General features: G+C 30.8%; 1 protein-coding gene and 2 pseudogenes across 1 annotated transcript in view; 2 read left to right on the forward strand and 1 right to left on the reverse strand.

Annotated features, from left to right (window-relative positions):
* Positions 1 to 904: 904 nt before the first annotated feature.
* Positions 905 to 1,989, forward strand: LOC113866147 (annotated as a pseudogene).
* Positions 1,990 to 4,637: 2,648 nt separating this feature from the next.
* Positions 4,638 to 7,417, forward strand: LOC113866148 (annotated as a pseudogene).
* Positions 7,418 to 13,746: 6,329 nt separating this feature from the next.
* The window catches only part of LOC113864476, a 31,038-nt gene continuing 25,517 nt past the window's right edge, over positions 13,747 to 19,267 (reverse strand). Inside the window, exon 14 of the mRNA XM_027498225.1 lies at positions 13,747 to 14,558. Coding sequence (XP_027354026.1) covers positions 13,747 to 14,558 — 812 coding nt within the window. The remainder of the gene's footprint in view (positions 14,559 to 19,267) is intronic.

The raw sequence follows: 19,267 nt of genomic DNA on the forward strand, positions 1-19,267 counted from the left end.
CTTAAGTGAATGTTGCAGCATTTGTGCGATGCAAAAACAATCATTATACATGAAGAACATGCGAAAGATCTAAAAGGGCATTAAATAATGTGTTAATATAAAACTTTATTTTTATGATGAATTAAGACTGTAAGAATGGATATAAAATTTTTAATTCTAAAAATCATTAACTTCATAAATATGATTTATATAAAACACTAAAGGTCTAACATAACATTCAACATTTTATTGACTCAAAATTTATTTTTTATTATGTATTCAAATTGCATTTGAATACACATATTAATGTATACTTTCTTAAAATAAGATTAGAAGATCCAAGATACATAAAGGTAAAGAAGAAGAAAAAAGTTAATATACAAAGTTTTGAAGACAAAAGACAATAATAAGTTTTGAAGGTCCAAGAGAAATTTTGAAAATTTTTATGATGGATTAAATAATAAAAATGCATAAACTTGTATTATTAAGTTATAAGTAAAAGATCTGAACTGTTTGTAGATTTTAAAATACATTCATTGGTTTAAAAATAGTCACTCACTTATAAGTCACTTACCTTGATAACTCATGCTAGCTTCTACCTAATATTTATCCTTAATGTTCCTTTTATATAACAAATTATCGAAAAATATTTATTACATTAAAAATAAAAATATAATATTTTTTTATAATATAACAAATACTTACTAATAAAAAATTATTTTTATATACTTACAATTCACATAAACACTGATTTTAACAAAATCAAAAGAATAATGTGTACATGCCCCCACACACATGCATAAACAAATTGTACTTGGTTTTCTTCAACTTGCACCACTGGTTGATGCTATAAAAGTATCATCCAACGACTATATTCTCATCCAATTCCTATTAGTAAATTACCATTCAAATTCAACATAATCCAATGGCTTCAATGGGTGGCCAAGAGGCAAATGGAGTAGATCACAAGCTAATCCACTCCCTTCCGAGAGAGAAAGGTTGGGCATGTCCATATTTCTATTTCTTTCAAGATTTTTGGTGCCCATCATTTCATATTCATGGTGTAAACGATTGTCAAAAAATACTTTCAAGCAAAAGACAATGATGTTTTAGTTGCTAGCATTCCAAAATCAGGCACCACTTGGTTGAAAGCCCTTACTTTTTCCGTCGTAAATCGCCAACGCTTCACTTTTGAGAACCATCCATTACTTACTTCCAATCCTCATGAACTCGTACCTTTCCTTGAGTTTGTCTTTCGTGAAGGTATCAATGACCAAATTCATCAGTACCTATCAAATATGACCGAGCCAAGACATTTTGGTACTCATATTCCATTTCCTTCATTGCCTAAATCAATCAAGGAATCTAATTGTAAGATCATTTATATTTGTAGAAACCCATTTGATACTTTTATTTCAGCGTGGACTTTCTTCAATAAAATTAAGCCAGAGACTTCACCTGAATTAACAATAGAGGATGCTTTTGAAAGGTACTACAAGGGAATAATTGGGTTTGGTCCATATTCGAACCACATGCTAGGTTACTGGAAGGAGAGCATAGATAAACCAAACAAGGTTCTTTTCTTGAAGTATGAGGATCTTAAAGAAGATGCTAATTTTCACGTGAAAAGAATTGCCGAATTCTTGGGTTGTCCTTTTACCCAGGAGGAGGAAAGCAGTGGAGTGATTGAAGCCATAATTAAGCTATGTAGCTTTGAAAAGATGAAGGATTTAAAAGTCAATAAATCTGGAATTGTAGGTATGAACATTGAGAAAAAGAACTTTTTTCGGAAAGGTGAAATCGGAGATTGGGTAAATTACCTTTCCCCTTGTATGGTAGAAAAACTATCCAAAAGCATCAAAGAAAAGTTAACTGGATCGGGTCTATCGTTTAAACTGTGTACTTAAAGCCAGTGATCAACATATTTTGTGGTTAGTTTATATAATAAGCGACTACAAGAAACAAGCATGTAGCAATAATGTGCAAGACAAATGCTATTGTAGTTTTTTGTTGTTATCCATCCATGTTTTGTTGGATAAGAAATATGTGCTAAAGTTATGAGTAAAGCCTTCTTTTTTTTTTTTTCTTTCTTTTCTTTTCTTTCTCTAAGTTAATATAAATGCTTTATTTACTTGTTTTGTGGAATTCTAAGATGCTCACACTATCCTTTCGCAAACGCTATTTCTTTCTGAAGTTTGTAACTGCAAAGCAATAAGTTATAACTTGTGTAGTTTATTTTTAAAAAAATAATAATATTACGTTTATATTAAAATGATAGCAATAAAATGGACACAGCATCACTTGGTTCAATATAATTATTTTCTTTTACAAATATGTTTGAAATATTTATTAGTTGTTAGTTCTTATATATATTCAATTCACTCTATCGACATGGGTTGATTCAAGAGATAGAAGAGGTGGGGATGGGGTGGGGCCGAATTCTGAACCTAGAAGAGAAAGAAACCTATTCTAAATAAACTCAAATCTTCTCTATCATTGTCATCAGTAACTACGTTCTTCTAACCCTTTTCTATTTTCTCCTCAACGATTTTGCAAATTAGAGAGGCTAGGGCAAGTCACATCAACCTAAGGTAGAGAAGATTTTCGGTAAAACTTTTCAACTCGTCATATTTTGCTCGTTCCTTTTCCTTATTAATGGTTTTCATTCTTTGACGAATTTGGCAAGGTTCCAAAAGCTCCTTCAAAGTTTTCAGTAGATTTCGCACGTTCAGTGTTGTCGGGTTCTTATCGTAGGTAAAGCTGGTAGTTGCAACTTGTGAAAGTTTCTAGAATTTATACTTTCTTCGTCACTGCCAGCATTTGTGTGAGAAGAATGAGATTTGAAGGAAGAACGATTTTGGTGCTACATAGCGGAGTGTGCAAGGGCTGGGCAGAAACAAAGCAACAGCAAGAACAGTAAGACAAGAGTCCAACGGAGAGAGAGAGAGAGAAGGAGAGGGAAAAAAAATTTGTCAAATTGTTGTTAAAAATTAGATGACAACGAAAGGATGAATTTTGCATAATTATGTAATTAAAAATTGAAACATTAAAATTAAATTAATATAAAAGTTGGAGGTAAAATTACAATTTACCCAAAATAAAAACATGTTCAGTGCCAATCATTTTGTGGAATTTGCCTAATCTATTAGGCTGATTGTGTCTTGGCACAATTTCACCGTAAATGTAATCTAATAACTTAAGGAATGGTTTCTAATCTATTAAAAAATCTCTTGAACTTGGTTTTTGAAAAACTTGAATGACCTAATTAGTTATAGCCTTAGTAATTAATTACAACCTTTTTCAAAGTGTTTTTTCTTTTTTCTTTGTGCAAAATAGAATGAAGTTAATGGATTAGAAGATTATTGTAATTGATGAATTGATGCATTTTTTTCATCTTTTATTTCAAATCCTTATGAGTTGTCTTTTATAATATTTAACGTGACTTTATGATTAAAATTAGTGCATACAACTATGAGAAAAATAAATGAATTATGTCCTACATTTATCATTAATTTTAGAGCTTATATTTCATATTCTAAATTAGTCATAGTGCTTCAATTTATAAATTTGTTTGTGTAATAGTTTTTTTGTGGTTTCTGTTTACGTATGTTAAATCAGTGCTTGCAAAAAGAATATTTTAATTTCTTTGATAAAGTGAGAAAATCTTAAGCGTTGTTTGGAGATTGGATGTAAGTCACAAGTTATTGGTGATAGATTAAAATAAATTATATTTTAATGTATGCATCTCTAAATTCTTTTAATTCTTACAACTTATATACTTTCTCTACACTAATTAATTATAAAATCTCTTGCTCCTTTCTATCATTTATTTATCCATTTAACTTTGGAAGATAACCCTTTTAAAAAGTTAGTCTCACTATTTTGATAAAAATGTTTGTAAAAGTATTTAAAACAATTCACTACTTTCCCTTTTTAGTTTTAAGACCAATTGGTACACTAGTGTAAAAAAAAATTTTAAGTGAGTTAAAAATAACTTCTTACATCTGTACATTCTATATTGATTTTATTCAATGTAAAAAATAACTTTTTGTATAAATTATGATCGAACCAATATAGAATCTTTAATTTTTTTTAAAAAAATATGTGAATTTTTTTACATTATAACCAATCATGATAGATAGATATACAAAAATTTAGACAGAGTTTAGACAAAAAAAATTATTTATAACTAAATATATTTTATTCAAATATTCTGATTTAGTATAAAATAAGATATAATGTAAAAAAAATTATATATCTTACAATATTTAAAAACACTTCAAAAAATTTTAATATCTAAAATAAATTTTGCTTAATGTCTTTGAATATCTTTAAATATTTACAAGTTTAAATTACTTAATATCTTCAAATATCATTAAGTTCCTCTCCTAATAATGGATCAACATCCTTGAATATTTACAATCCAAATATGCAGATGTCAGGCTCAAAAAAAATGTATTCAAATGTTTAGAACCGACTCACACAACGGCTAGATGCTGAAAACCCTAAACTTTTCCATGAAAGAGGTGCAAGAACCTTATATCTTTACTTTGATAAGTGAAAACACTAAGAAAAAAAAATAGAAACCTTGTTTCAATATTCAAAAAGACAATCTCACCTCTTTAACATGTAAGAATGGGAGTAAATATCTTGATACAATGGAGGTTATGGTTTGAGATTTTGGAGAAGGAAAAGTGTGAAACCTTAGTTTATGCATGGAAAGGAAAGTGCTCCAAGTTTTGGTTGAGGAGGAAGGTGGTTTTCAGCTCAAAGTTGCTGAAAAAATGAAGGGAAATGGTGGGAGGGATGGACAAAACTGAGAAAGAGCTTTGCAGGAGGGAGGAAGAGAGAGCATGGAATGAACTTGGTCTTGTCACCCTTCTTCCTTCTTCAACACATAGCTGCTATATTTCTTCCTTCTTCGACACATGCATGCCACATTTCAATACATGCCAATACACGCATGCAAGGTCTAAAACAAAGTTACCTTAGCGGGACTTGAAATTGAGTTCTTCAAGACCAAACCAAGGGACAAGCCTCTCTATCACTACACCACCTTTGTTGGTATGTGTTATGTTTACAAATTAAATGTAATAAAAGGTTTTTTAAATAATTTAAAGTATTGGGAAAATCTATCTTTTTAGCAAATCAAACATGTATTTAGAGAGAAATTATTTCAATGAAATAAAAATAAATATTTTTATCTCAAAACTTCTTTAACTAAAATTATAAAATTTTGTAAAATACATTAAATTATCTTTGAGAAAAAGAGAAAATTGTGTTACACACGCGAATACAGTGAAATCAAAAATAAGAATATGACACTAAACTTTTTATATTTTATATATTATGAGATTTATGCTAATAAAATATTTATCTTTTATCTATAAAAGTAGATATATTCATTTATTCATATATATTACACTAATTTAACCATTTAATATTATAATTTTTTTAATAAAATATAAATTTATAATATATAATTATTTTTAATAATTTTAGCGAAGTAAATATTTATTTTATATATACAAGATAAGAGATAATAAAAATAATAATATAGCATTATTCTTTTATTTATTTGTGCTTTTCTTAGTCGGATATTTTGAGGTTTCGGTGCTTCTCCCACGCCAAACACGTTTTGTCATGTACATTAAGGTGTTAGGTGCATGAAAATGATAAAAATATATTTTTCTTAAAAAAAATTGGTAAATAAAAATCAGTTCACTCATGTAATTATATTGTAATCAATATTATTATTATTATTATTATTATTATTATTATTATTATTATTATTTTAAGCAATATCTTAAGAGTACGGATTAATAAGACTATAATTGTTGGCGTAGTAATGATAATAATTAAACAAGATTTATTATTTCAAGTATAATTTCCTTATTTATTAAAAACTATCATTATTATTAATTATTAATCTAAGATTTAATAAATCATACAGAAAAGATAATAGTATACACAATATTAACTATTTTAAATATTTAAATTCAACATGTAAAATTATAAACAATTTTTACTCGACGATCACAATCAATCACCGCAGCGATATAAACAACTTTAGATATTCTTTATTATTTATTTTATAAATAAAAAAAATGAAAATATACAGTCAGAGCCACGCAATTTCAACTAAAAATAACACTGAAACTTTTCCTTAAATTCTGAAAAAGAAATATAATGTGGACCCTCGAAAGAAAGAAGGAAAGCTTTGTGTTCAATGGTTGTATTGATCTTATTATTGTCAATGCCATAATTCCTGAAGGTATTATATGCGGACCAAATAATAATTAGATTCTTTTCTTCTACTTTAACCACTGAATGGTGCTATAAATAACAGTAGTTTGTGAACAAAATTTTCATGCCAATCAATGCTAGATCTAGCATTATTACTCTACGATTCCAACAAAAATCACACACTTCTCAAAATAAATCAAGGAAAGGGGTGTAGGCAATAATGGAAGAAGATAAGCTAAGCCAACAAAGTATGGAGCTGATTCTCTCTCTTCCTAGAGAGAGAGGTTGGAGAACACGCTATCTTTATCTATTTCAAGGATTTTGGTGTCAGCCAGCTGAAATTCAAGCAATAGTAACTTTCCAAAAGCACTTCCAAGCTAAGGAAAGTGATGTTATTGTAGCCACCTATCCAAAATCAGGCACCACTTGGTTGAAAGCGCTTACTTTTGCAATTATATATCGCCATGATGTTAGCACGTCAATGACACATCCTTTGCTTGTTTCCAATCCCCATGAACTTGTGCCCTTTTTTGAATATAACATTTATGGCAACACCCATGATCAAGTTCCAGACTTAACCAACTTGACTCAGCCAAGACTTTTTGGTACACACATTCCATTTCATTCATTGGCTAAGTCAATAAAAGAGTCCAATTGTAAGATAATTTATATTTGTAGGAACCCACTTGACAGTTTTGTGTCTACTTGGATTTTCCTCAACAAGGTTAAGCCAGAAAATTTACCAGAATTAACACTTGAGGAAGCTTTTGATATGTATTGCAAGGGGATAATTGGGTTTGGTCCAACTTGAAACCAAATGCTGAGTTATTGGAAGGAGAGCATAGCTAGACCCAACAAGGTTTTGTTCCTCAAGTATGAGGACCTTAAAGAAAATGTCAACTTTCAAGTGAAAAGATTGGCAGAGTTCTTGGGTTATTCTTTCAGTCAAGAGGAGCAAAGTAGTGGAGCGATTGAAAACATAATCAATCTTTGTAGCTTTGAGAAGATGAAGGAATTAGAGGTAAATAAATCTGGAACATTTGGCAGAAACTTTGAGAGAAAGTACTTATTTTGAAAGGCTGAAATAGGAGATTGGGTAAATTACCTTACCCCTGCAATGGCTGAAAAATTGTCCAAAATCATAGAAGAAAAGTTGCGTGGATCTGGGTTATTGTTTAAAATGTATTCTTAGTATTGCAAGCTAGATGCTGATCAACTATGTAGAGTGATCAGTACTATACATAATAAGTGGCTGCACATGAATCATCTTGCGTGAAGGTGATATAGGTGAACCACAAATGTTATGATTTCATGAGTACGTGTCACGAAGACTATCATTGATTACCTCAATAACTCCCTTCCAAAATCGATTGGATCGGAAGTGTGTTTTGATCGATGTTTCAAATATAATCACTGTTATATTTGTGGGGTCTTTATATGAATCTTAACATTGGATTTGCTTGTTTTATGGAAATAAAAATGTTTTTTGTACGGACTAAATGAGGCAACTTCGTTATCCCATTTAATTTTAGAAAAGTATTTTTAAATTGAATATAATATATATATATATATATATTAAAAAATAAAAGATAAAAATAATCATTTATAATTTGAAATTTTATCAAATATTTTATATTCAAAGTGATAGTATTGCATTTTAATATGTATCTTGACACAACGTTTGAATTATAATACTATATGGACTGTGTTCTTATGCTAATGATTTAATATTAGATTAATCTTTGTTATTATGACTTTTGTAATTAAAACATAAATTTAATGAGTTAAAGTGTGTTACATATAACTCTTTAAAAAAATATGTTAATGAGTTATATTAGCATTTGTAGTTATCAATATATATTTACTTAATTTTTTAGAGTACGTTAATATGTTATAATTTTAACACCTAAAGTACATTTTCATACTAAATATTTTTTATATTTGTAAAAAAGAAATACATATATTGTTAATCATTACTTATTTTAATAAAAAAATTAGTTAATAATTGGGCATTACTCCGGAACTCATAAAATTTAGAAGGTTTTAGTACCCTCTGCAATGTGTGCCTAATGAGGATTTGAGTGACTGTGTTATTAATGTCAAATTAACTTCTAAATCTTTTAATCATGAAACTTGGCATTCAGTACTATTCTTATTAATTTTTGCAATATAATCCTCCAAAAGTTCGAACAAAAATTTGATTTCATGAATGTCTTGCTTCGACTTAGCAGTTCTGCGAAATCCTCCCATAATTATTCTTCATTAAATAAATCCTTCTCTTCGATATCGAACCCTTCAATTCTTTCTCTGTCTCAGTACTATACATAGTATATGTGAAAAGATCTTTTCTCATATATATATATATATATATATATATATATATATGAACCGAAAGTAACCCCAAGAAAAACAAAAATCCATAGTCTCCAACCCTCACAAAATGTGTTTATGACCCTTAGAAATTTTAGGACACAAAAAAAGTACCTTGAGCATATTTTTCTTTTATTTTATTTGAATAAACTGAAATTGGATCCTACGAGTAGAAGTTATGTTGAAGCCACCTGAGCATATTTTGTTTTGTAGAACTATTGGATTTAGGAGAAAAGGAGCTAGATAAAGCATTATTTTGTAAAATAAATATATAATTTGTATGGTCTAAATTAAAAATAAAAAATTATGACATAACATCGTTAAAAACTAAGTCACAATTTCATTGGTTAAAATTATAAGGGTATCGGAAAAATTTATTTAATAGTTATATAAATTTTTATAACTTTTTTAAAATGTAAGATTAATTTTTAAATAATTAAATTTAATTATACATATATAATTGGCTTATTTATCAAAAATGTACTTTTTAATAAACTATTTATCAAAATAATATTATTTAAAAAAATATTTTTCTAGTTACATATGTAATCTTTCACTTTGCATGATAAACCTGTTGCATGTTTAACATGTGTGTGTTGGCAAGTTGCACGAAGTAGGTAAGACAAGTTGCCATGGTTTAAAATTGTCACAATTTTAAAAATTTTATAATTATTTTGGTCTCAGAACAAGATGTGATTGTTGGAACCTAATTTGTTGCGATTTTGAATTCTTACAATTTTAAAAATTTTCATAACTTTAAAAAACTTATAATTTTAAATTGCCACGATTAATTGGAAGAGAAGATGAATGAAAGAAAAATATATATTTATTTTTTAATTAAATATTTATTTATTTTAAAATAAAATGCCCATATATTACACAATGTACTAAAGAGTAGTTTCTTGTTCATGATACACCAACTAAAATTAAGATAAAATAAAAATCTTAAATCATATGAGATAATTTATATTTCAAAAATAAGTTTGAGTATTTAAAATAAAAATTAATTATGATTTAAATATTTTACTAAAAATTTTGTTTTCAAAGGAGCATGTTTTAAAGAAATCCTTTTAATCCTGTCTTATGAATATCTCATCCTATGTTATGTAAACTATTAATATGTTTACTTCTTGTAATGAAATCAATAGTATTTGTAAATAGTTTATTTGAAGTTCTTTGAGAGACAAAAAGTGTCACTTAATAAGGTAGTAGAAAATTTGCAAGCTTAATAGAAAATAGTCTTGGATTTAGAGACCTTAAGATGTTTAATAGAGTTTATTTAATGAAGTTGCGGTGGAAGCTAATCACCTCTCAAAATACTCTTTTTGGGCCCAAATTTTTAGTAATAAATACAAATTTGTTCTTGATCAATCCCCTTACCTTAGAAAGAGTTTAAAGGTTTCCTATTTATGAAAAAGTTTAATCTCCCTTTATTTAATCTAGGGATAAGTTGGACTATTGAAGATGGAATCTCCATTAAACTCTGCATTGATAATTAGAACCCTCACTTTACTAAATATTTATTCATTCTCTATACCATGTGTCCGAAGTTGATTTGGACATTTTTGTAACTTTATTTTCTTCTACATGTGTCTAGGATTGGGATAAGATATCAAAATTGCTTCTTAAATAGATTTGTAAGGCTATAGACCTTATTACTCCACTTGCTCTATTTAGGAATTCAGATTCTATTTTCTGAAATATGACAAATAAATGTGTCTTTTATGTGAAGTTAGCATATCAATTATTTCAAGATTCTAACTGTAGCCATAAGGATTTTAAGCTAATTTGGCTTGGAGATGGCTCTCCTAAAATTGTCTTCTTTTTTTTTTTTTTTGGGAAAGTTGTCTATGAAAAACTTTTTACTAATAAGGAGAGGTGTAAAAGAAGCATAATTGATTCTTTTATTTGTCTTAGATGTGGAGATGCCTATGAAACTATTATATATGTTATTAGAACTATTTTTATGCTAAAAAAGTATGAAAACACTATTTTTTTTCTTCGTCAATAGGTGTGTTTTTTCAATAAAAGTACTCTAGATTGGTTGTTATTTAATTTATCTAACCACAACTTTAGTAAATTTTTTGCTTGATACAGAATTTTTAGGGTTATTATGTGACATTTATGGAAACATAGGAATACTTTTATTTTTCAAAATTCTTCTATCTAGCCTAACTTCCTCATTCACAAGATTCTGTGTGATTTTTATTATAAGTTCTCTAACTATAGGGGCAATTCCAATTACCTTCTAGAACTTGTGTATGACCAAACTAAAGTTAAGTGAATTTCTTCTCCTCCTAACCATATATATAAACCTAGATGTAGATGGTGTTGTCTCCTTGTCTCATGGTGAAGCTACTTGTGGAGGACTATTTCACGATAGTAAAAGTCAATTCTTAATTAGTTTCTACAACAAAATTGCCTATTATCCCCTCTTGAAGCTAAATTTTACAACATCTTTTATAAGTTGCAACTAGCTATACTGAAGGGTTACCACATTGTCTGAATTTAGAGTGATTGTAAGGAGGTTGTTTTTCTAATTTTGAATATTTAGTCTTAGTTTCACCCACTGTTTAAAGTGTTTGAAAATTTTAAGGACTTATTAAAGTGTATTAAATTCATTAAATTTGACAATAAATGTAGAGAGGCTAACAAATGTGTTGATAGATTAGCCAAACTAGGTCTAAAGGAGTCCTTGTATTTTTCTTATTTTGACATGGTACATTTATCCTTGCTTCCCTTTTTGCATCTCAATGCTTTTGGCATCTACTGACTAATGCAGTAGAATTTGACCAAACATGGATTAATGATTTCCTCAAAAGCTTATGGGTTGTGTGATACCGAAAATGAGAAAATGTTACATTTTTTTTCTTTTGCATTACAGTATCTCTATGAGACTGTGATACATAGGGTTTGAATGGTTTAATATTAGTTTATGTTTACCTAAAAATTTGCATAGGTATTAATGAGCATGTGTGGAATTTAATGTAGAAAAAAGAAATAGAGATGAGTTGTAATGGTATGATTTGTGATAATATAGATAACTTGGCTTCAGCAGAATAATACTCTTTAATAACAGTGTATTAAATGCTAGTAAAATGTTTGATTCTATTAAATATCGTTCTTGAAAGTGGCTTGCAGCAAAGTCTTTGGGAAGATAAATTGTGTATGTAAATTAAATTAGTGATCCATTGACATGTGTTGTTAATTCTTTTTAGAATTGTAACATGTTGGAATATCTTTATGCTCTGAACTTGTTATTAATAAAATATTAATGTTTAACAAAAAAAATATTTAACATATATTATCTCTTGAATAAAAATATCTACTATAAAATATATATTTAAAAATAAAAAATAGTTATTTTGTAAAAGATTTCCTTACTTGTATTGAGTTTTTTTTTTATAGGTAAAACAAATATTATTAGAGAGAGTTCAAGGGAACTCAAAACCCTTATACACAGAGAAAAATTACTTACTCAGAAAAATAAAAAGATACAAAGTTAAGACGGATATAATTTCGTGGGTTCAAATACCAATCAGCTAACAAAATAGTTTCTCCCTTACTAACAAGTGATAGTCATTTCCAGGACTTTAGAATAATAGAATCTAAGACTTCTCTCTCATCCAAAACATCATTAGAAAAGACAATTCTATTTCTTTGTAACCATAAAGATCACACTGTACTTACCTAAACAATTATATTCCTTACTTGTATTGAGTGATTGGATTATTTAAGAATAAATAATAATTTAATATTGTAAAAGAGATTATGAAAAAAAAAGTATATGAAATAAACATGATATTTTATCACTAATTTTTAATATCTATTTATATTAATTTTCTCTTTGTCTCTCTTGTATATTTTTTATCTCATCAGAACTGTCACGTTTTCCTTTCTTTTTCTCTTATATATGGCAAGGGTTAATATATAATTGTGTGAAATAAACATTAGTCGGTCAAAAAATATTGTACGTATGTGATAAGTTGTTTTGGAGTTAGATCATTTAATTCAATTAAATAATATAATATTTTAATTAAAAATAATTTAATGTGTTGATTATTAATCTTTAATATAAATAACAGAATTGATGATAATCTATTTTAATTTTTCAAAAAAAAACTTTTTTAAGAAAACCAATCAGTTGGTTACCACAAGTAAAATTGAAAAATATACTACAATAAATTTAGATATGTTTCTTTAATCTTTATTTAGTGAGAATTATTAACAATTTTCTAAATTGTAAATTAAGAGGAAATTGCATCGAACATTCAGTGCTACGTCTTTCGGTACCCAGAAACCATGACACTAGATCCTAATTAAACATTCGGCAAAACAAACAGAACACGATAAAAAAAAATGGACAATTAGCTCCACAGGCTACAACATAACATTTTTCAAGAAATTTCTTTATCATATGTTTTTCTAAATAACTATATTTTCTAACAGTTAATTATTTATGTATCAATTAATGGATTTACTAAACTATTATGGTATTTGTTTCAAAAATAGCTGTGATGTTGGCATCCGAGTGATTAAATTTATGTGTTTTCCATTACAATACAATTTTTTCAACACACATATATTGAAACCTTATTTAGAAAAATCTATAGAAAGCTGCAACGCACTTAAAAAAAATTGATTAGTGATCAAATTTAACGACAGGATAAAATGGGTCACAATTTGTGACCAATTTAGCAATTCATGATTTTTATAATAAAATAAAATATGAAAAAATTGAGTCAACTATTATTTCATAGCAAAATTTAAATATAAAATCGACCAGTCGCTAAAATGTAATAAATTATTTATTGTCCAATTTTTTTATTTCAAAGATAATATTGTAATTTGATCAATTATTTAATCGCTAACATGACAAATTAGTCACTGAATTTAATCCAGATTAACGACAAAAAAAATTTATAAATTTTGCCATTGAATACTTGAAACTACAAAATCTGTAAAGAGAACAAGCCATTTGAACATTCAAATCGCACACAAACGCATTTCTCATCACCATGATCGTTGAAGAATTACTAAGGTAAAGAAAAGGGCACAACATTTGTGCTTCACATTACAGCAACAAGCAAAGATCTTGGGTAGCCACTTACATACATTGTATTAGATGATAGTGCTATCTAGCTATTAATATTAAGAGTGCACCTTAAATGACAGGCCTGATCCACTAAATTTCTCATCTATAATTTTGGATAACTTTTCAACCATTGAAGGGGAAAGGTAATTTTTCCAATCACCTATCTCAGCCTTCCGAAAGAAGTTCTTATTATCAACCCTGCTGAAAGTTCTTCCAAACTTATTTACTTCCAAATCCTTCATCTTCTCAAAGTTACACAACTTGATTATGTTTTCAATCATTCCACTACTTTCCTCTTCTTGAGTGAAAGGACAACCCAAGAACTCTGCAATTTTTCTCACCTGAAAGCTAACATCTTCTTTAAGGTCCTCATATTTCAAGAATAAAACCTTGTTTGGTCTAACTATGCTTTCCTTCCAGTAACCCAACATATGGTTCCACCATGGACCATAATTAGTTATCCCCTTGCAATAGCTTTCAAAAGCTTCCTCTAGTGTCAAGTCTGGTAAAGACTCTTGCTTAACTTTGTTGTTGAATATCCAAGTAGAGACAAAAGTATCAAATAGGTTCCTGCAAATATAAATTATCTTACAATTGGACTCCTTACTTGACTTGGTCAGTGCATGAAATGGAATGTGTGTACCAAAAAGCCTTGGTTCAATCATGTTGGGTAGGTGAGGAATTTGGTCATGGTTGTTGGCATAAATGTCGTGTTCAAAGTAAGGCACAAGTTCGTGCGGATTGGAAGTGAGCAATGGATGGTTCTCTATGGAGAAGCACTGGCGATTGACAATGGAAAAGGTAAGAGCTTTCAACCAAGTAGTACCTGATTTTGGAGTTGTGGCCACAATAATATCAGTGTCTTTTGCTTGAAAGTGGTTCATAAAAGTGTTGATGGCTTGGAATTGATTAGATGGACACCAAAAGTCATGGAATAGATAGAGATAACTGGTTCTCCATCCTTTTTCTCTAGGAAGAGAGAGAAGAAGCTCCTTACAATCTTGGGTTAGGTTATCTTCTTCACTTGCTTCTTGCTCACTCCTAGACTGGGATTCTCTGAAACGTGATGAATCCATTCTAACGTTGTTGATAAGTTACTAGCTACTTCTGATTGGATTGCGAGCTATTATTTATAACAAGGAGTGAATATTTAAAATGATAAAATTTTACAGACGGTAAATAAAAGGACCCACTCCATGAACATGGTCAGATGCCTATTGCTTTGCAGAAAGTGCACACATTGGAAATGAACATTAAGCAAGCACTAAGAATCACACATGGTTGGAAATCCAAACCTGATTCACCCAGAAGCACCAACGTACATTAATTAAGAGATACCAAGACACTCTAAATGGATACCAAAACGCATTAAATAAATATCAAGTGAGTACTATAGTTTGTTACTCTATAACCAATCAGAATCAGACTATTTTCTTGTTTTAGGGGATGCATAACACTAATCCAAACTCAACTTGATCTTGCATCTCGAGATTCAATTCAATTTTGGCTTGTATGATTTGATCACTCATGTATAACGTTAGATCTCTAATTATAATCGAAAAACATTTTAGGAATTGTTGGAAAAAGAACAAACAAATATAATTTTGGGGATACTTTGAAGTAAAAATGGAAAAGCTACACTGTGTTAGATGGTGAGTGGTGGGACCTAGGCATCCTGATGATTATGTGGTCTCGAATTGCGAACATCATTCAGTTACAATCCAAATCACAAGACAACGAAAGAGTACTGATTTCCATAATAATGTAACGACAACTTTGTCATCGACTTTCACAATGACACTTTTCAGATGCAACAGAGTGGCAGAGGATAAGTTAAATAAATTTTAAATTTAACTCAATTTCATTAAAAACAGTTTGCATTAAGTTTAATAATTTAACTTTTGTAACTTCTTTCTAATCTAATTATAATATTATAAACAAATCATTTTATTATTTAATTGAATTTTTTTATATAAAACAAATTTAACCTAAAAAGTATGATACAAAAATGAAGTTTTAAATAAATCTAAGAAAACATACTTATAAATACTTTAAAATATTGATATGTATCCCTCAAAAATAATAATGATAAGTAACGACTAAAAGTAAAATTTTTAAAAGATAAATTACACATTAAAACTTAATAAATATATAGTTGTACATGTACAAATGAAAAACTAATTTCATTAATAAAACTGCATATATACACATAAATTTTGATTTAAATTGAAAAACAATTAATTTTTAAGATAGGACTTTAAATTCAATATACTTTTCTAAAAAATAAATTTTTATTTAATTTTTAACCTTTTTTTATTAAATTTGTAAGGATGCTACAGGGAGCAGAAAGGGGAATAACCAAAAAGAAGAGAATATTCAGAGAAGAAGAGAAGCTTTTCAGAGAAGGAAAATACTTTTTTATATATTCTGCGACCCTTCTACTACAATACTGTGTTATATATGCACTTGGCCGATTGCCTTGCAGTACTAATCATGTGCAAATAACAATAAAGGAAAATACAATAATAATTCCAATCATTCCTTGCTAACAGAATTTCCCTTTTTACGAGGTGCTGGACAGGTGACCACATAATCTTTTAGGTAACGTGGTTGCTGTATGGTTCTTTTGGCTCTTTCCTCTAACGATGCCTTAGCTATAGGTGTTGGAGCAATTACTGTGTTTAGGCTTGTAGGAGGAGTGAGAGGGATGGGCCCATCAACCCTTACATCTCCCCCTGGTTCAATAAGCATCTTGTCTTCAAGGTGGAACTGTTGTTGAATCTGCTGCCAAGGTTCCCAGCTTGCTTCCTCAAGAGGTAAGCCCTGCCATTGAATCAATACTTGAATTTCTGGAGGAGAAATTGAATTATCCTATTTCCAGTCGACAATGGCAGCCGATTCTAATACAGGTTGATTATCCTCAATGTCAGGTGGGAGTGGCAAGGGGAAAGAGGGTAACGGTCCTTTGTGAGGACAGAGGAGGCTGACATGGAAGGTGTTGTGGATCTTGGCAGCAGGGGGAAGGTCCACTTCATAAGCAACATCGCCAATTCTCCTTGTGATTTTGAAAGGACCGAAGAACCGTTTCATAAGTTTCCCAGAGGTAGTGTCTGTTGCAGAAGATTGGCGACGAAGATGAATGTAAACCCAATCATCAACATCAAACTGTAAGTCTCTTCGATGCTAGTCAGCCCATTTCTTCATTGCTGCTTGTGCTTTTTGCAAGTTAGAGGCAAGCTTTTGAAGAATCTCAGCACGTGTGGATAGTTCATGTTGCACTGCTGCATTAGAAGTTGCCTCTGGAAGCAAAGGGGGCATGAGTGGAGGTTTGCGGCCAAACATTACCTCAAAGGGTGTAAATCCAGTTGAAGTATTGACTGAAGTGTTGAAACTCTATTCTGCCCAAGAGAGAAACTTGCCCCAAAGTGATGGTTTGTGGTGTACAAATCAACGGAGGTACTGCTGCAATACCTTGTTGGTAACCTTTGTTTGACCATCCGTTTGAGGATGGTAGGCAGTTGACATACGCAACTTAGTGCCATTAAGGCGAAAGAGTTCTTGCCAAAAATGACTAATGAAGATGGGATCACGATCGGAAATAAGACTGTGAGGTAGGCCATGATGTTTGCAAACTATATCAATGAATAGGTGCGCCACATTGGAAGCAGTGAAGGATCTTGGAAGCATATCGAAATGAGCGCCCTTAGAGAACCTGTCCACTACAACCAGTATTATGGTGAATCCTTTGTAAGGAGGAAGGTCAATGATAAAGTCAAGTGAGAGATCCTCCCAACACTGAGATAGAGGGGAAATTGGTTGTAATAAACCAAGTTGGCGTTGAGTAGGTAGTTTAGTTTGCTGACATGTGCTGCATTGTTCCACAAATGCCTTGACATCTTTGCAGATAGTGTGCCAATAGAAATTAATCATTAGTTTGCTTAGTGTTCGTGTAATCCCAGTATGCCCCGCCATTGGAGTGGAATGAAACTCGTGTAACAGAAGTGGGATGAAAGAGCATTTATAGGGTAGCCATATTTTGTCTTTGAAGAGAATAAGATCCTCCTTTAAGGAAAAAAAAAAAAGAGAAATCCTGTGGGGCAGCAATTATTTTATCCCTTAGGGAGATAAACTCTTGATTACCTTGTAAGGATGTTTTGAGGTTCGACAAGAAATCTAAGTGTGGGATGGACAACACCATAAGAGAATCGGTGATTGTAGTAAGGGGATCGTCGAGTCGAGAGAGAGCATCAGCTGCTACATTGCTCTTACCAAGATGATATTGAATTTCAAAATCAAAGCCCAACAATTTGAAGAGGTACTTCTGCTGCTCCGGTGTGAGGACTGTCTGAGATAGCAATTCCTTAATGGATTGCTGATTTGTTTGGATGACAAAATAACGGCCTAAGAGGTATTGGCACCACTTCTGAACAGCAGTAGTTATGGCACACAGTTCACGTATATACGTGGAGGAATTGCAGAGTTTAGGACAAAATTGCTTACTAAAATAAGCAATTGGATGGTCCTACTGTGAGAGAACTGCCCCCATGCCCTTTCCAGAAGCATCTGTTTGAATAGTGAACAGAGAGTCGAATTTGGGAATGGCCAAAACAGGTGCAGCTAGTAACGCATTTTTTAGCTGAACAAAGGCCTCATAAGCTGTATCATTCCACCGAAAATTATCTTTTTTGAGGAGATTAGTGAGAGGATGAGAAATTAAGGCATAACCCGAAACAAATCGACGGTAAAAACCTGTAAGACCAAGGAAACCGCGTAAGGACTTGATAGTGGTAGGAATAGGTCAGTTTCTTACTGCAGCAAGCTTTTCAGGGTCTGGTTGAACACCCTCATTAGAAACCATATGTCCAAGATACTGGATGGATTGGTGCCCAATAAAACATTTACTCCCCTTGAGTCTGAAGCAATTAGAAAGCAATAACTGGAAGGTGGTCTCCAAATGGCTGACATGCTCAGATAAAGTGGGGCTATATACAAGAATGTCATCGAAGAACACTATGATAAAACAGTGTAAATGAGGATGAAATAAATCATTCATAGTAGCTTGAAAAGTGGAGGGTGCATTACATAAACCAAACGGCATTACCCGAAACTCGAAGTGGCCATTGTGAGTTCGAAATGCAGTTTTCTCAGAATCAGTAGGCACCATGAGTATTTGATGAAAGCCCAAAAAGAGGTCCAACCTGGAGAACCAGGATGCATGCCCCAATTCATCCAGCAACTCGTCCACGGTGGGTATCAAAAATTTGTCCTTAATGGTGGCAGCGTTGAGAGCCCTGTAGTCAATGCAAAAATGTCAGGTTCCATCCTTATTTTTGACGAGAAGGACCGGAGAAGAGAAAGAACTATTGCTAGGTTTGATAAAACCCGAATCTAGCATTTTTTTTAACCTAGGTTTCAATTTCTTGCTTCTAAAAATAGGGGTAGCTGTATGGTCTCACTGATATGGGAGGTGTGTTTGGGTTTAAGGTAATTGAGTGGTCTGTAGGGCATGGTGGGGGAAGGGTGGTGGGAGCGGAGAACAAGGCGGAGTATTGGGAGATGAGGGATTACAGTGTGGGT

The sequence above is a fragment of the Abrus precatorius genome, unplaced genomic scaffold (genome assembly GCF_003935025.1).
Source record: "Abrus precatorius isolate BTA unplaced genomic scaffold, Abrus_2018 Scaffold4, whole genome shotgun sequence".
Lineage (NCBI taxonomy): Eukaryota > Viridiplantae > Streptophyta > Magnoliopsida > Fabales > Fabaceae > Abrus > Abrus precatorius.